Genomic DNA, 17,560 nt, shown 5'->3' on the forward strand with positions numbered 1-17,560 from the left:
TGCTCTGCGCCGGGTATAGAAGGCAGTTTCCCATGATCCTCTCTTTCTTTTGGCCGCTGGAGTCGTTGGGGCTGGCGGCGCCATCATGAAGTAAGTGCCGCCGCCGGTGAACGGCGAGACCATCCGGCCCCATCCTCCGGGCCGAGCCCCCGCCACGGGGCCGGGCTCCTGCGCGGCGCTAACCCGCTCTGCTTTCTCTCCCCTCCCCTCCCCCGCAGGGTCGAGCTGTGCAGCTTCAGCGGCTACAAGATCTACCCGGGTCACGGCCGCCGCTACGCCCGCACGGACGGCAAGGTGAGGGGCTGGGCTCAGAGCGGGGCCCAGGGCCGGGCGGGTGGGGCCAAGCGCTGCCCTGCGCGGGGTCGTGGCACCGGCTCCAATCCCGCCTGGCTGCTGGATGGAAGCGACCGGCGGCCCGAGGCCACTGGGTGAACGGGCCGGCCCCGGCTGCCCGGGGGGGGGGGGGGGGCTGCGCGCTGGGGCCTCGTGCCCTGGCCGCCCTGGCAAGGGGTCTGTGGTGCGCCTGGGTCTGGCAGGCAGCGTCCATGCTGTGGCCTGAGGTGCTGAGGGCAAAGAGTAGTTCACGCGGGGCTGGGGAAGGGGTGGCTTTACGCATCAGGTCTGAAAATCACTAGGCCCTGCCGAAAGTTTTGAATCCTAAGTAGGTTGATTCACCCGTTTGTGCTGCCAAGGCCAATACGCTGAGTGGAAAAGAGTTCACTGTGTCTGGCTCGCTAAGATTGAAGTTCAGACAGATGATTATTTTTTGGAGACTGAAGGTCTTTTGTTCCCCTGTAACCAGTAGGGTTTACCCCACCTCGAGTAGTACAGTAGTGAATCTCACTGCAAACACTGGCCTAAATGCACTGACATTTTTTATCTTGGCGTTATCTCTTTTTCCTTCTTGCCCCCCAGGTGGGGATGACTTTTTTTTAAAGCATAGATTGTACTACACAATTGGTATCACATCGGCTTGCTTACTCTTGAGAGCATAGCTTGACATGGTGAACATTATGAAGAGGAGGGATTTTGGTGAAATTTTGATGTTAGGCATTCACTATCCTGTGATCAAGGATCAGTATTAAAGCATTAATCGTTAGTTTTATCAAAGAACTGCCTGCTTCCAGTTCCTGTGTACTGGGAAGTTGTTTGTACTTAGTGGAGGAGTCAGACATTTAGCTTGACACGCAGTATAACCATCAACTCAAGTCTTGAAATTTGTGTTTAACGTTTATGCTTTCATTGCTCACCCAGATGGTTAAATGGAAAGCAGGGATATAAGTTGGAGTTTGAATTTCTTTACTTTCAAATATCGTATAGCATTTCCGTGTTATTTCTGCCATGAAAAGACTAGCATGCACATTATCAAACATAAGCCTAGAAAATAGTCTTAATTTGCACTCGGATGCTATGTTCCACAGAAGAATGTCTTTCTGTACTATAACAGACCATTTTTCTGATTAACAATGTAGAGTTTATTTTAATCTCAAAAGATTTTTTAAATATGTCATGTACACGTATTTGAATTTTGCTTTAGAAGAGGCCATATTTTAATTGGAAAAAAAAAAAGAGTTAAAGACTTTAATGCATCAGTGAGGTGGAAAGGATACCTAACATAAAACGTCACTTGTGGTTGTTGGTATTTTACTAGAAACAAAGTTGCCTTAAAAATATTTGTTTGACTTCCCAGGTTTTCCAGTTTTTGAATGCAAAATGCGAGTCTGCCTTTCTTTCCAAGAGGAACCCTCGTCAGATCAACTGGACTGTTCTGTACAGGCGCAAACACAAGAAAGGGCAGTCTGTAAGTATACTTCATGTGTTGTGACTAATACTACTTTAAACTTTCAAGAATGGTTTCCTGGGTGTCCTGGAAAAATTGATCTAGCTGCCACCAAGAGGTGAAAGTAAGCCGGTACGGCATACTGGGGTGGATCGGCTTCCCCAGGTGCAATTTAAAGGGCCTGCGGCTTCCAGCAGTAGCTGGAGCCCCCAACCCTTTAAACCGCTGCCAGAGCCGTCAGCTGCTGCTGTTACCCTGGGGAGGGGGAAGGAGGCACTTGTTGGTACAGCGTGGGCTGGGGCTGGCTCTGACCCTCCCCAGCCCTGCCCCTTCCGCCCGAGGCCCCCTTTCGGGGGCCAGAGCCAGCCCCGTACTGGTAAGTCCCTAGACTTACTTTCACCCCTGGCTGCCACTGACAAGCAGGTAAGTGAAAAGTTTCTCTGGACGCCATAGGGAGCCTAAACCATTGAGTTCTGTAAACCTTCATGTTTGTAAAGAGGTTTTTCAAGCCCTCGTGACTGTGAGGACATTCCCACACAAACACTATTTCCATGTAGTTCCAATACTTAGACTCGTGGCTTTGCTAATGACAAGCACGTTGAAATAAAGACTGGTAATCTGACGCCATGCCTGCAGTCTTGGGCAGATAGTATTACGTTGGTTCACATTTGAAAGGTGGGTATTTGTTGAGCACAAACTACAAATGTATGTTTCAGTAGTACCTTGAGGCCTCAGTCAGGACCATGCTGGGCTAGGCACTGACAAACTGATTAACAGTTCATGACTTAAAAGTTGATCTGTATACAGTGGGGTTCTAGTTAATCCATTGGTGGTAACTTTGATTATTTTGTTTTTGTTTTTCTAAAAGTGAAATTTTATAAATGCACTGCTTGTGGTGGTATGGTAAACTGGTTTTAGAATGTTATCTTTGCAAACAGCTGGTATCAAAAATGCTCCCGTCTGAAAATTTTGGGTGTGAAGTTGAAATCTTTGGAGATACAGAAGTATTTTCATCAGGGCTACAGTATGGCATTTCTTCTGTATATATTTCCAGTGGCCTTATTTATGTTCCAGGGGCATGGGTTTTTAAAGATCTTAATCAGTGTTCTGTAAAATCATAGTAAGTTAGGAGGCTTTTTAGCATTTGGTTTGATTGGAACAGAGAAGTATGGCTGCGGTATGTCTACAACCACCGGTTATCAACCTCTTTCTTTCTGAGGCCTCCCCAACATGCTAAAAAAAACTCCACGGCCCATCTGCCACAACTGTTTTTCTGCATATAAAAGCCAGGGCCACTGTTAAGGGGTAGCAAGCAGGGCAATTGCCTGGGGCCCATTCCACAGGGTGCCCTGCAAAGCTAAGGTGCTCAGGCTTTGGCTTCAGTCCCAGGTGGCGGGGCTTGGGGCCCTGGGCTTCAGCCCCTTGTGGTGGGGCTTCAGCTTTCTACCCTGGGCCTCAGCAAGTCTAATGCAGGCCCTTCTTGCGGCCCCCCAGAAGGCCCCAGACCCCTGGTTGAGAACCACTGGTCTACACTACTTTTTTTTTTTTTTTTTTTAAACCCTTGGGTTAATTCCCCAGGCAGTTGTTCCAGGCAACCCCGGAACAAGAGCAAACCTTTGCATCATGGAACAAATGCACTGGGAGCGTCCACGCTAGCCTTTTCTCAGGGGTTGAGTATCTAAGTTAATGGGCAATCATAAAAGTCTAGTGAAATAAGTCCTTAGCCAGAAACCTCCTAAACTCTCTCTTCACAACTCCAGCAAAGGTCACTGGGGATATGTAGCTAAAGTTATATGCAAGTTTTTAAAATTGAGGCCTGGACATTAAAAGCACAAAAGGTAACAAATGTGCATTTTTGGTATAAGAATTGCAAAACTTTCACTAGCACAGTGATTTATCAAATGGTACTCCTGAGGATAACAGTTAACCTGTTACAAAAACGACACTGTAACAAGACACACTTTTGATTTCAATTTTTTACACTTAACAGTTTTGTTGTTCTTCCTTGCCTGACATAATGTTATGGTTTTTGTACAGCTGTTCTTCACTGTGATCCCTGAGTATCTGCCACTTAAAATAGGGTGGCAGTGTTGAAGTCCCTTGCAGTGTCCAAGCAGCCTCTCTTGATTCTTCTTCCTTTTGGGGTTATAGAAAGCTGTTCTTGAATGTAGGACTTTGGGAAGAGGTATGGAGAGCAGTGTAGCTGATATTCTGGTATGGAGGGAAAGCTTTTGCCAAAGGGGAAGGTTTTGTAGTATTTACGAAAGATTCATCTTATGTTTGGAAGTTCATTCCATGACCATTAGAACGAATAAGCTTGATGCAGCTAATTGGCATTCTGTTTCTAGTCAGTCACAGGGAATTTCTGATTAAAAAGTATAATTTTTAGCTAGCTATTTTCTATACGTTGTAATGGTCTGTGAATTCAGTGACTATTATACTGTTGGATTCTGCACATAAAGTGGAGATAGTGGTTGCCATTAGTCAATATTTGCCAAGACAGTAATTTCCTGTTTGAAGTATCTGAGATACCACAGTAATTCTGTATACTACTGTTCGATAGCTGCAGATAAATTTGGACTTCACAGCAACCACTTTGCTAATTGCCCCTTGTGGGGTTTTTTGTTTGTATTTTTGTTTGTTTTTTTGTAGCACTAATTATTTTAAACCTCTCCATTTTAGGAAGAAATACAAAAGAAGCGCACACGCCGTGCAGTCAAGTTCCAGAGGGCTATCACTGGTGCATCTTTGGCTGAAATAATGGCCAAGAGAAATCAGAAGCCTGAAGTTCGAAAGGCCCAGCGGGAACAAGCCATTCGGTGAGAATCTTTAGTCAGTTGCAGCAATCTCCTTAGTATTTCCAAAATTATGGATTATGATTTCCTTTACAAATCCCTAAACTGTGGAAGAGCTCTGTGCTTTGCATGCTGCAGGCTGTTGAAAACAAACTTAGAGAGATTAGCTACTAATTGTTGGGACTGTAAAATACTAAATCACATAAAATTTGTTAATATTGCTTGAGCTTTTAAAAATTTAGCATTATTTCAATACTTGGGTATGATGTCAGGGTTTCTTAATGAGACTTGCCATTTTACTAATTAAAATTTGTGAGGAAATATAGAGAGACAAGATGGATGAGGTGGTAATTTCTGAAATGCTGAGAAGAGTTCAGGACATGGGAAATGTAGTTTGTCATGATACTCAAGTATCTTGTTATATAACTAATCTAAGGGCGTTGATGAACCTTTTGGGATACTTCATGTGGCTGAAGATAGGAGAGCCAACATATCTTAATTTTAAGTTTTAGTCTCATGGGAACTTTTTAATTACTTTATTTAAATAGAACTTGGCTTCACTTTTGAAAGGGAGCGATAAGGGTGAGTGGGAAAAATAAATAGCTGTGAATTTGTTCATAGTTCTTGCCATAAATATAATTAACAGGGCTGCCAAAGAAGCCAAGAAGGCTAAGCAGGCAACCAAGAAGTCTACACCCTCTACAACAAAGGTAACATCCATTAGGCAATGAATAGGTGCTGTTTGAGTGCTCAAATAAATTTGTTAGTCTCTAAGGTACCACAAGTACTCCTTTTCTTTTTGCGAATACAGACTAACACGGCTGCTACTCTGAAACAGTAGTATATGGTAGTGTAAAACGTTTTAACTGGAAACTTGGGGTTTCCTTTACCAGAATTCTGAGCTTCAGCATTCTGATATCAAAACCACATTGCCCAGTCTGTGTTAAAGCTCAACACAGGTTATTCAGGATGAACAATATCTGGAAGAATAATCTTTATGCTTAAAATACTGCTATCTTGTGATCTGTCTCTGAGAGAAGACTTTTTGGCTAAATAATTAGTCCAGTAGTCCTATAAGTGACTGTGTATTAATGTGTTGATGTATGCCTATTTTGGGAAGCAACAAATCTACTTTGTCCTCCATGTAATTAGTAGCATTATGCTCTCTTTGCATTACATGAATACTTGAGTTTAAACTGTGATAAGGGCATGCTGAAGTGAGTAATGGTAATGCAGCATATATATAGTGTTGACAATGTTATGCTGTGTCAGTCAGTTCTTTGGTGTCTTACCTGGAGTAGACTTGACATAAATGTCCTAATTAAATGATTTAGCAAAGCTTTTCAAAGCCAAAAATGGAAATATTTGTTTGGAGAACTAAATTTCATCCCCCGCAATCATATTTAATGTCTCTTTACAGGCTCCCACAAAGGCTGCACCTAAACAAAAGATTATGAAGCCAGTGAAAGTTTCTGCTCCTCGTGTTGGTGGAAAGCGCTAACGTGTCAAACAGTAGTTGGTTACATTAAATAAACATCTGACTGACTTTCATAACTTGTGCAGTGTTTTATTTGTTTTAAATATATGGGCTCATTTAAAGAATGATAGTCTGCTTTGGCTGACTAGGTAATGAAAATATACCCACTTCCTGTACAAAAATTTACCTTTACTATTGGAAGGCAACAAAATCAAATGTAACCACAATTACATACAGTAGTAACTGGCTTAGTTCAACTGTTAAACATACCGGATTCAAATAAGGCACTTTTAGGGTGTGTCGACACAGCAACTTGTCACCCACAGTTGACCTGTGTCAACTGACTCGGGTTGCACAGCTGTTTCATTGCTATGTAGACATCTGGGCTCAGGCTGGAGCCCATGCAATAGGACCCTGCGTGGCAGGAGGGTCCCGGAGCTTGGGCTCTCAATCTGGGTCCAGAAGTCTACACAGCAATGAAACAACCCCACAGCTGGAGCCTCCTGAGCCTGAGAGAGCTGGCACGGGCCAGCCCTGGGTTTTTCTTTGCTGTGTAGACGTACCCTTAGAAATTATACTTTGCTTTCTGTGTTGCTGGTAATTGCACTTGCTGGAGGGATCTGCCCTACGGTATAAGCAGGGTCCTCTAGGCTTTGAAATAGGATGCTATGTCCGCACTGTGCAGTGGTATGAGTAAAGCTGATTTCTTTCAGGAGACTGCTGAAGGGTCAGAATACCACCACACTAAGTATAAACCCCACTCAAATGGTGTGAAGTGAGTGGCATAAAGGAGACTTTTAAGAAGGATCAAGGGTTTAAAATAGGGCTGTCAAGTGTTTAAAAAAATTTATTGCGATTAATCACACTGTTAATAATGAATACCATTTATTTAAATATTTTTGGATGCTTTCTACATTTTCAAATATATTGAGTTCAATTACAACACAGAATACAATGTGTACAGTGCTCACTTATATTTACTTTTTATTACAAAAATTTGCACTGTAAAAAACAAAAGAAATAGTGCAATCTCTGTGTAATGAAAGTTGAACTTACAAATGTAGAATTATGTACAAAAAATAACTGCATTAAAAAATAAAACAATGTAAAACTTTAAAACCTACCAATCCACTCAGTCCTACTTCAGCCAATCGCTCAGACAAACAAGTTTGGTCACAATTTGCAGGAGATCATGCTGTCCGCGTCTTGTTTACACTGTCACCTAAAAGTGAGAACAGGCGTTCGCATGGCTCTCTTGTAGCCGGCATTGGAAGATATTTACATGTCAGATGTGCTAAAGATTCATATGTCCCTTCATGCTTCACCCACCATTCCAGAATACATACGTCCATGATGATGACAGGTTCTGCTCAATAACGATCCAAAGCAGAGTGGACCGACGCATGTTCATTTTCATCATCTGAGTCAGATGCCACCAGCAGAAGGTTGATTTTTCTTTTTTTGTGGTTCGGGTTCTGTAATTTCCGCATTGGAGTGTTGCTCTTTTAAGACATCTGAAAGCATTCTCCACACCTCGTACCTCTCCGATTTTGGAAAGAACTCCAGATTCTTAAACTTTGGGTTGAGTGCTGTAGTTATGCTTAGAAATCTCACGTTGGTACCACCTTTGCATTTTGGCAAACCTGCTGTGAAAGTGTTCTTAAAACGAACATGTGCTGGGTCATCATTCGAGATTGCTATAACATGAAATATATGGCAGAATGTGGGTAGAACAGAACAGGACATGCAATTCTTCCCCAAGGAGTTCAGTCACAAATTTAATTAACTCATTTTTTTAACGAGCATTGGAAGTATGTCCTCTGGAATGGTGGCCAAAGCATGAAGGGGCATACAAATGTTTAGCATATCTGGCTGCAACGGTGGCTACAAAAGTGCCATGCGAACGCCTGTTCTCACTTTCAGATTGTAAATAAGCAGTCAGCAGTATCTCCCGTAAATGTAAACAAACTTGTTTGTCTTAGCAATTGGCTTAACAAGAAGTAGGACTGAGTAGGCTTGTAAGCTCTTAAAGTTTTACATAACTGTACTCAAAAACAAAACAATGTAACAAAAAATGCTACATTTGCAAGTTACTTTCACGATCAAGAGATTGCACTACCGTACTTATGAGGTGAATTGAAAAATATTATTTTTACAGTGCAAATATTTGTAATCAAGAATAATATAAAGCAAGTACTGTACACTTTGTATTCTGTTGTAATAGAAGTCAATATTTTTGAAAATGTAGAAAAACATCCAAAATTTTAAATAAATTTCAATTGTATTGTTAAGTGTGATTAATTATTAATTTTTTTAATATGAGTTAATTTGAGTTAATCACATGAATTAACTGTGATTAATTGATAGCCCTAGTTTAAAACTTAAGACCTTCAGTCTCTTTCTATCAATTAAAAGATCAAAACACATATGCTATTGGGTTCAGTACTTAAAATTTAGTTGGCAACTTCAGTTGATAACTATTCCCAAACCAAAAGCCATATTAAGCTGTTTTTAAGGCTATGAATTCTCATTAGAATGTTGTTGTATTAAAAATACAAAAGCCAGAAGTTATTTGTACTTAAGATGGAGAGTTTGGAAATGCGGGCTTAAGGGCATAATTTATGTTAAAAAATAAACAGGGAAACATTACCACAATAGCTGATGGGTAATACAAAGATGGTATTTAGTTCACTGTCCACCCCCTTCCCCCATCATTTCAAACTATGCACAGAGCACTTCTAAATTACAGCGCTTAATGGATTAAACTAATAACAAGAGCTTTGGGTACAACAGCTTGTCTGTTGGGCTGTGCATAGTTTACTTCAAGTCTCCCTCTGTCCTCATTAACCTTTCAATGACTACCTCACCTTTATTTCAACATAATGGCTACATTAGTTGCTGAACTGTCATACATGACCATCATCTTGCTTTTTTTCCTCTCTCCAAAGTACAGTCTCCATCCTGCCATTGTTGCATGTAATTGAATCAGCATCTCTCCAAATCTGTGTAATCATGGAATGATTTCCTTACCAATGGTAAAGCAGATATGCGTTGTTGCCCAGAATCAATGGCTTGACACCCTTAATGTCATTTAGTGAGAACAGTTCTGAGAAATCAAGCATTCTTAATATAGCACTTTTCTAGATTCTATATATAAATCTATGTGCCACAATGCTCCAGTGAGGCTTGCACCATGACAGCTTCAGCAGCTAAAATTATTACTTCCTGTCAAGGTACTCCCGGGCATGTTTTGAGGGAAGGGAGGAAAAAGCTGAAACCTATGTGTTCATTCAATAACTCCAGCAGAGTAGGAGTTCCCATTCTTTAAATCCTTCAGTTATACTACTTTAATTGAGTATATACTGCCATGCACTCCCTTCATAGCAACAATGTCCATCATGAACTTGCCAAATTGCTCCCTGACTTTCACAGTCAGTAGATATTCCACCCCCACCCCAGTTGAAGCAAAACTTAGCACAAATAGGTGGGGCCTGGTTATTCAGCCTCCTGATCAGCATAGGCTGCAAGATGTTATCCCAGTAGTCTCTGGCTTGACGGGGGTAAGACCAAAAATGGTACTCCAACTAGTAAAAGCCCACCTCAAGTTCTATGGGTTTTGCTGCTTTGGGTGCATGGCCTTGCATCAAAAATGCAGTAAACTATTGGTTTGGCTCTCAGCATGTTTGCCCCTAAAGTGCAGTCATGTCAACTGCTTTGGAAAAACACTAGCAGACACCTTCCTTTCTGAGTAGAGTGAGAGTTGAGAATCTTGGCTTCCATTTTCAGGCGGATCCTTCACCAGAGTTTCACCTTTTTCTACAGTTCTTTGGGGCTTTCAGAAACTACTTTATCAAGGAAACTTTGAAATAACACTGCAATTTTATGTAGTCAATGCAAGTGTGAATGGGGGGCAAAACTGCAACCAAAACAACATAATTAGGGTGGACATGCTGCATTATTAGAATTTTACACCAGTGCTATCCTATTAGCTCAGTTCTCTGCTGTAGAAAGCCTCAGGTTTAACCTGCAACTGTAGACAGAAACTCCAAAATAACTCAGGTGTGCATAAATTCTCCAAAAATAGCCACATTTTTTTAATGTATACACACATCATTCAAAAGTTTATGTACATTTAGATGAGGTATGGGAAGCTGTTCAGTGGGTAAGATGGTAAGTGAGGTGAAACAATGCTACCCCAAATAAGTATAATTTTTGTACACTGTAACATGACTGATTACACTTTTTACTGTTTAAGTTAATTTCAACACCTTAATGTGATGGTTATTGGTCAAAGCTACCAAAAGACAATGTATTAAAAGATTTTTACTGGTTTTGCATAGGCAAGTATACTAATGTTAAATTTTTTCATATCATATATTCTTAATTGTCAAAGTATCTCACAAGTTGTTAAACAATTTTCTATATTTTCAACTGAACTTTGCTGACCAGTCTCACTGAAAGCTGTACACCAGTAGCAGGAGATTGCATGCCCATAGTTTATACTAGAGAGCGGATAGATATAAATGTATATTAATTCCTAATGCATGCTTTCTCCATTTGTAAGCTTTTGTACACATTATGTAGCATATAGTCTGCCTGGTAGAAGGTTTTATTTTGTAATTGCCTATACATGCAGTACTAGCCTTTGAAATATTTTAGAGAAACTAGTTTTTTAATTCAGTGATACTTATGCAGTGTTAGAAATGACAATACATAGCTTCATGTTATAAATATGCAAAAGCTATAAGAGAAAGAAGTGCCTAACAAGTAGTAGTGAAGACAAATGGGCCCTGAGCCAAGCAAAGGGTATGTTTTGGTGGCTCCTGTGATGGGAGAGGACAGGACGAGTTAGGTTCAACAAGATTTTCAGCTCCTACGGTGCTTCTAGGATGGGCATGAGGGTTTGTGGGATTTGTCACAAGATTTTGAGCCATAAGGTCTCACGGGCTTCAGCATGAGACTTGGAGCCATGATAGGTTCACAGTGCCACTTCCTGTTTTCTTGTTTCCAGAAGTCAACCCTCCCTCCCTCCCTCCCTCCTTTATCTAGGTCACTGCAGGTTATGCTAGTTGCCACTTTGAGGCTGGGAAGGAATTTTTTCCCATACCACCGGATTGGCGGTGGCTGGTTAGGTTTTTTTGCCTTCCTCACAGCAAAACCTAGGGTCTGCTTTTGGTCAACAGGGCAGCTGGGATTCTCCCTGTCCCAGAGGGCACAGTTGGACCTATGAGAGAATCATTTAGTTCTTGCAACTTTTGGCAGGTACCTAGTACAAGAACTCTGATTTAGGCTCCAGATCCAAAAAGGTAACATAGTGGGCATCCCAAGGGCATCTCTTAAGAGATGGGGGCATCAGGTCTAACCCCCTATTGGCAAATGCGAGCCGGAGCACTACCCCAGGGGCACCACCCAACCACTGCACTTGATGGCAGTACTGGCTGGGGGTTGAGGTCCCCTCTCATCTCAACTCCTGAAAGGGGGAGGGATGCTAGCAGGCAAGTGGAGGCGGCCAGAGACCCTCCTAGTTTGATGATTGGCTCCCCCTGCAGTGAGAGCCCCCAAGAATTGACATAGGATCAGGGAGGTGCAAGTTACTGCGTGGGACTGACCCGTCAGGACCTTTGGATGTAATTTGACTAATAAAAGTTACTGCCTGGCCTGTACCATTTGTCTTTGCCACCTTCCACGCAATGTGCACAGCAAAGTCCATAAACAAGTCCTTGTCTCTGCACTCAACTGGGATGAAGAGCACATTACAGCTCTTACTAAACATATCTTTAACAATATCACAAACCTATTTGACCCTGAATCAGACCCAGGGGTACTTACCAATATATCTACTGTACTGCATGCACCATCAGATGTACAAGAATCTCTACTGAAGATAGCAGATATTGGTGAAGAACAAATGGAGAGATTTGTGAAAGGTGTATTCGACCCTGATGAGACACAGCTTCTTCAGCTCACTCAAGAAATCTGACATCAAAATATTTGGTGACATGGGCAAGAAGACCAAATTTAAGTCTGGCAAGGGAGGTCACAGTAATTACCAGTCCAGAAACTGTTTTCTGCAGAGCCCTGTCCTTAGCAAGATGCAGTAATTATGTTTCAATAGCACTCAATAGACCCTGTGCCTATGTCCCTCTTCCATGCTGACAGAGCAATGAGAAGAACAGACAAAGCGGAATTGGGCATCAGCTGGAAGCTCAAGCTGAAAGATCCCATGAGCTAAAAGCATGCAACAAAGAAACCACAGTGTACATCAGAGATGGCATGGCTGTCCTACAAATGATGTCTGGAGACAAATTCCACACATTTGATGAATTGGCTGCTGAGGACTTGAGGCAGGTCCTAAAAGAATTTGACAAATCTAATTATGTAACTGTCTTTGACAGATATGACAACAGTAACTCTGTGAAAAGTACAGAAAGACTGCAGGATCTAAGACAGGATCTAAGGTTGGATTAAAAAAAAATCCAGATGATTGGTGGATGCCCTGTGCCTCCAAAGGAAAAAGTTTCTAAATGTGGCATCCAATGAGCAGTTGCTTGTAAAACTTCTCTTTGAATATATGGTTCAAAATACCACACAAGCACTCCATATGGAGGCTTTTCTCAGTGCTTAATTTGTAATGAAAGCGGTGCCAGGGCTCAAGCAATTTTTTTACTTTCATAACTGAAGCAACAAGTCCAGAGGTCCCAGGGTTATGAACTGCCAATCCTAGAGGTGCCAGGACTCAACCCTGGCACAAATTAAGCACTGAGTTTTCCAATTATGCAATAGTAAATTTCATCACCAGCAGATGTGTGGAAGAAGCCCAAGACTTGTATAGTATTGCGAAGCGGACACAAAGATGCTTCTGGAGGCTGTATGGGCCAATATGGCTTTTGGGTCTCTTGGGTGTCAAAAGACACATAATAAGGTCACACAAATGTTTTGGTCCTTGCTGTTCACTCTTTTCCAAAAATGGAACACATAGATAACATGTGGATTGAAACAGGCACCATTACCAGCACAACTGACAAGCTTTCCTTCACACATGTGGGTGAAATTTGTGGTGCATTCACTCCCGACTTCTGCAACATACTTTCTGCTTTACACGTGATGTGACTGTGTTTAATTTCAAAGCAAAGGGAGGTTACCACTTCAGAGATCTTGTCAAACTGGGGGAGAGCGAGGGGCAAGCCACAATATCTGCAGCAAGAAAATTAGTAGCAGTGCTGTATGACCACAGCGAGAAAGAAAAGGTGACCCACTGCATGTGCCTCAATCAAGCCCTCAAAAAGGGCAATTCACTGGCCAAACTCCCACCAGGTGAGGACAGTTTTGAAGAGCATGTCAAAAGAGCATCTTGGCAAACGAAGAATTGGATGTTTTCACACACAGGCAAACCAGATATTGGATCACCACTGCACCATGGATAGGAAAATGTGGATGATGAACTACTTCCTGTATTCTTCAAGGGCCCAATGGCGTCTAAAGCTTCTATAAGACTTTATATGTGCCTGTACTGGTAGGAGTCACTGCAATATCATCTGTGGCTGTAGTCTAGAGTCAGAATAATGTTCCCTGAACAGAAATGGAGCAATACACAGACTTTCTTTCCAACCGCAGTAATTTGTTTATTAGATAGACATGCAACTCAAGAGTATATTTGTGAAGTTTATGCTGGGATGCCAGAATTTTCCTAGGAGGGATCCTGCCATCATCACGAGGAGGGATATGTAAGGGATACAGAGAACAGATGTTCCTTGAATGATTAATAACTACATGACAATATGAAAATGATTTACATTATGTGTGATACTTTGTCTAAGGATCCAAAGATAGCCAAAGTCAGAGTTCCTCTCCCTAAGAATAGAAACTAAAATGGATAAATGAGAATATTGTTAATCAACTGGGCAAGAATCTCTCATAATTTGCATATGAATCAAACCTCTTTCTCTCTCTCAGTCTAGCTAAAAAGAATTCCAAGTTACCAAGCAAAGGTAACACCCTTCTGCCTATACAGATCTTGAACATAAGAACGGCCATACTGGGTCAGACCCAAGGTCCATCTAGCTCAGTATCCTGTCTTCTGACAGTGGCCAATACCAAGTGCCCCAGAGGGAATGAACAGAACAGGTAATCATCAAGCGATCCATCCCCTGTCGCTCGTTCCCAGCTTCTGGCAAACAGAGACTGGGACACCATCCCTGCCCATCCTGGCTAATAGCCATTGATGGACCTATCCTCCATGAATTTATCTAGTTCTTTTTCAAACCCTGTTATAGTCTTGGCCTTCACAACATTCTCTGGCAAGGAGTTCCACAGGTTGACTGTGCGTTGTGTGAAGAAATACTGCCTTTTGTTTGTTTTAAATCTGCTGCCTATTAATTACATTTAGTGACCCCTAGTTCTTCTCCTGATTTACTTTCTCCACACCAGTCATGATTTTAGAGACCTCAATCGTCTCTTTTCCAAGCTGAAAAGTCCCAGTCTGATTAATCTCTCTTCATATGGAAGCCGTTCTATACCCCTAATCATTTTTGTTGCCCTTTCCTGAACCTTTTCCAATTCCAATATATCTTTTTTGAGATGGGACGACCACATCTGCATGCAGTATTCAAGATGTGAGCGTACCATGGATTTATATAGAGGCAATATGATATTTTCTATCTTATTATCTATCCCTTTCTTAATGATTCCCAACATTCTGTTCGCTTTCTTGACTGCCACTGCACACTGAGTGGATGATTTTTTATTTGGTGGACATGACATTTTATGGGAAGCGGTGTAGCGAACTGAGAATAGGCATGATGCACTCACGGTAGCCTGTGTTGTGGAGATGTACGGCAGCATTTTGTATTAGTTGGAGTTTCCTAAGTGCTGAAGATTTCATATCCAATTATATCACATTGCAAGTACATATAAGTACAGCAAAGAGATGATGAAAACATGAATAACTGAGTCCAGGTCTTGTATTACCTGCAACTGTTGCAAAGTGAAGGCTCAGCATCAGTGAGGAATCCAAGAGTTCCCCTAGACTATGGACTGAATTGACCAATTGTGGATGTGAACCTTGAATCAAAGAAGACTGCATCATGGCTGCAAATGCCTCAAAATACTTTACTCTGCCCACCAGCAACACCTCTGTTTTGCTCGGGTTCAGTTTCAGCCAGTTGTTCTTCATCCATGAGCTGAACTCATTCAAATATTGACCATCCTGGTGGTAGTGGTGTGGTGAAGTATAGGTAGAGCTGTGTGTCATCTACATATTGCTGACACTTGAGTATTTGTTGTCTGACCAGTTCATCTGTGTTTACATATAGATGTTGAAAAGAACCAGAGAGAGAACTGATCCTAATGAACAGTGGTACTGGACCTAGGGATGTTGGGGATGCTGCTGCACCCCCTGGCTTGAAGTAGAAATAACAGACACCAAATACATAGTTTCCATGATCAGGACCTCCACTATAAAAACTGTTCCAGCACCCCTGCTTGTGGACCCCACAAGCGAGGGGTCTAGTGGTTGAGGTGCAATTTCCATCACTACTATTTCTGTACACCCTCCAGAAAGGACTCAAAGTACATTACCCTGGACTCCTGTCACCGCTCTTAAGCAAGACAACAGTATCTCATTGTCAACAGTGTCACAGATTACAGGCTGGACCAAGAGGATGAGAATGGTAGTCTTTCCTCTACCCAAAGATGGGAGATCATATATCAGTGCCACTAAAGCAGTTTCAGTTCTGTATCCTGGCCTAAATCCAGATTGTGCCAGGTCTAGAATGTTGGCTTTAGTTAGATAAGCTTGTAGTCAACCTTTGACTAGCTTCCCTATGAGCTTGCTCAGGAATGATGGGTTTGACACTGGGAGATAGTTGGCTAAGAATGACGTGTCCAGGGTGGGTTTCTTCTGTGTGGATTGGACTATTGCATGTTCTGTGGCAGAAACACATTTAGTAAGATCCAGGCTTTAATTGCAGTACTGAAATGATGATGGTACTTTAAGATCTATAAGACTCCTTGGCTCCAGTGTGAATGCTGGAACCTGAGAAATGTGGATATGTAAATTGGTCCTAAAATGTTTTTCCCATGAATTTTTCCCATGAATTGTGATCAGTGCAATTAGACTGGATAACAGAAGAATGAGAACCAGTGTTAGCTAATCAGATTCCACTTCAAAACCTTCATTTTAAACAGAGATCTGCTGTCCAGAGCATGCTGTCATACTCAGGACAGAGTCAGCAGTACGCTTTTCATCTGGAGGACGGGTTAGCTTGAAAGTGAACAAGTTTAATGAAGAAATAGATTTTAAGATATTATACTTGGACCTACTATGTTACCTGCAGCAATTTTAAGTTAAAAAGTCCATGCTTCAAATGTTGTCAGTGTACAGAGGTCCACAGTTCACATATTTCTATTGACATTGATCAGAACAATACTAATAGTTAAAGTGCTTTTCTACATGTTTTAACAAAAATATTATTTGACATTAAAGGATCCTTAAAGGGTTAGCATATATTCCTTTACATACACACAAAAATGATGGATATTTCAGAAATGCAGATCATAGTTTGATTGTAGCCTCCGCTCAGCAAATAACTGATCTTTCAAATCAATTTTTGGGAATGCTGAAAGGATTTATACTTGAATAAGTATCCCACCTGAATGAGTTTCTTACAAAGATCCTGATTCTTTAGTTTCCATCCGGATTGCAACGAAGATCAATTAATGCAGATCCAATTGAAAGATCAGGACCATATATACTGGCTGTATATTCTGCTTTCATAGATACAAATGATTTTAAGAAACTGGGCACTTTCCTTGTCTCCCTTGTTTTAATTTGCAAACTTTATTTTAGAATAGATAACCCCAGATAACATGAAAATCGAGTTCAAAATGTTCTTCTGGTTCCTACGGCTAAAAATTATTTTGGAAAAAAGCAACAATTTAGTTGGTCTGCTAGTTGCTGAGGTTACTGCTTCTCCAGATGAAACCAACAAAAACCCACAGACAATTATGGAGTCGACTGGACTTTCCACTACCAGAATAGTTTTTAATATAATTTGATAATATAAATCCCTTCACCCTGGTCAAGGATTGTCACCAATCCTTAATTCCTGGTATTATATTAACAGAGGTGATCCTACAGTTTACAATTGCTGCTTTGTGGGATTAGTTATGGGTCCTGAAATCACTTTCAGAACCACCAGTGGTGAGCTGGAGCCGGTTCGCACCGGTTTGCGCGAACCGGTTGTTAAATTTTGAAGCCGGTTTAGAACCGGTTGTTAAAGAATACAAGGAACCAGACAGTGTGCTGTGAGGCAACTGGAAAACTTTTGAATGCTGTAACAAGAAAACACTTAAGCACATGGTTAACTTTAGGCAATTTTTACTCACCCGGCGGCGCTCCAGGTCTTCGACGACGGGTCCTTCACTCGCTCAGGGACTTCGGCGGCGGATCCTTCAGTGCTGCCAAAGACCCAGAGCGAGTGAAGGACCCGCCGCCAAAGAGCTGGAGCG

General features: G+C 41.7%; 1 protein-coding gene across 1 annotated transcript; it reads left to right on the forward strand.

Annotated features, from left to right (window-relative positions):
* The first annotated feature begins 9 nt into the window (after positions 1 to 9).
* On the forward strand, positions 10 to 6,129 carry RPL24 (ribosomal protein L24). The gene is made up of 6 exons (XM_074973143.1): positions 10 to 90; positions 219 to 294; positions 1,691 to 1,801; positions 4,463 to 4,599; positions 5,222 to 5,285; positions 5,996 to 6,129. The coding sequence occupies exons 1-6, from the start codon at positions 86 to 88 to the stop codon at positions 6,074 to 6,076; spliced, it is 474 nt and encodes a 157-aa protein (XP_074829244.1). The 5' UTR covers positions 10 to 85; the 3' UTR covers positions 6,077 to 6,129.
* Positions 6,130 to 17,560: the final 11,431 nt, after the last annotated feature.

Source organism: Natator depressus, chromosome 1 (assembly GCF_965152275.1).
Source record: "Natator depressus isolate rNatDep1 chromosome 1, rNatDep2.hap1, whole genome shotgun sequence".
Taxonomy (NCBI): Eukaryota; Metazoa; Chordata; order Testudines; family Cheloniidae; genus Natator; species Natator depressus.

What these genes read in the sequence shown, in the direction of transcription:
- RPL24 (XM_074973143.1), top strand. An exon ending in ACGCCCGCACGGACGGCAAG is followed by an intron (nt 295 to 1,690) that starts GTGAGGGGCTGG and finishes TTGACTTCCCAG; the next exon opens with GTTTTCCAGTTTTTGAATGC. An exon ending in CTACACCCTCTACAACAAAG is followed by an intron (nt 5,286 to 5,995) that starts GTAACATCCATT and finishes GTCTCTTTACAG; the next exon opens with GCTCCCACAAAGGCTGCACC.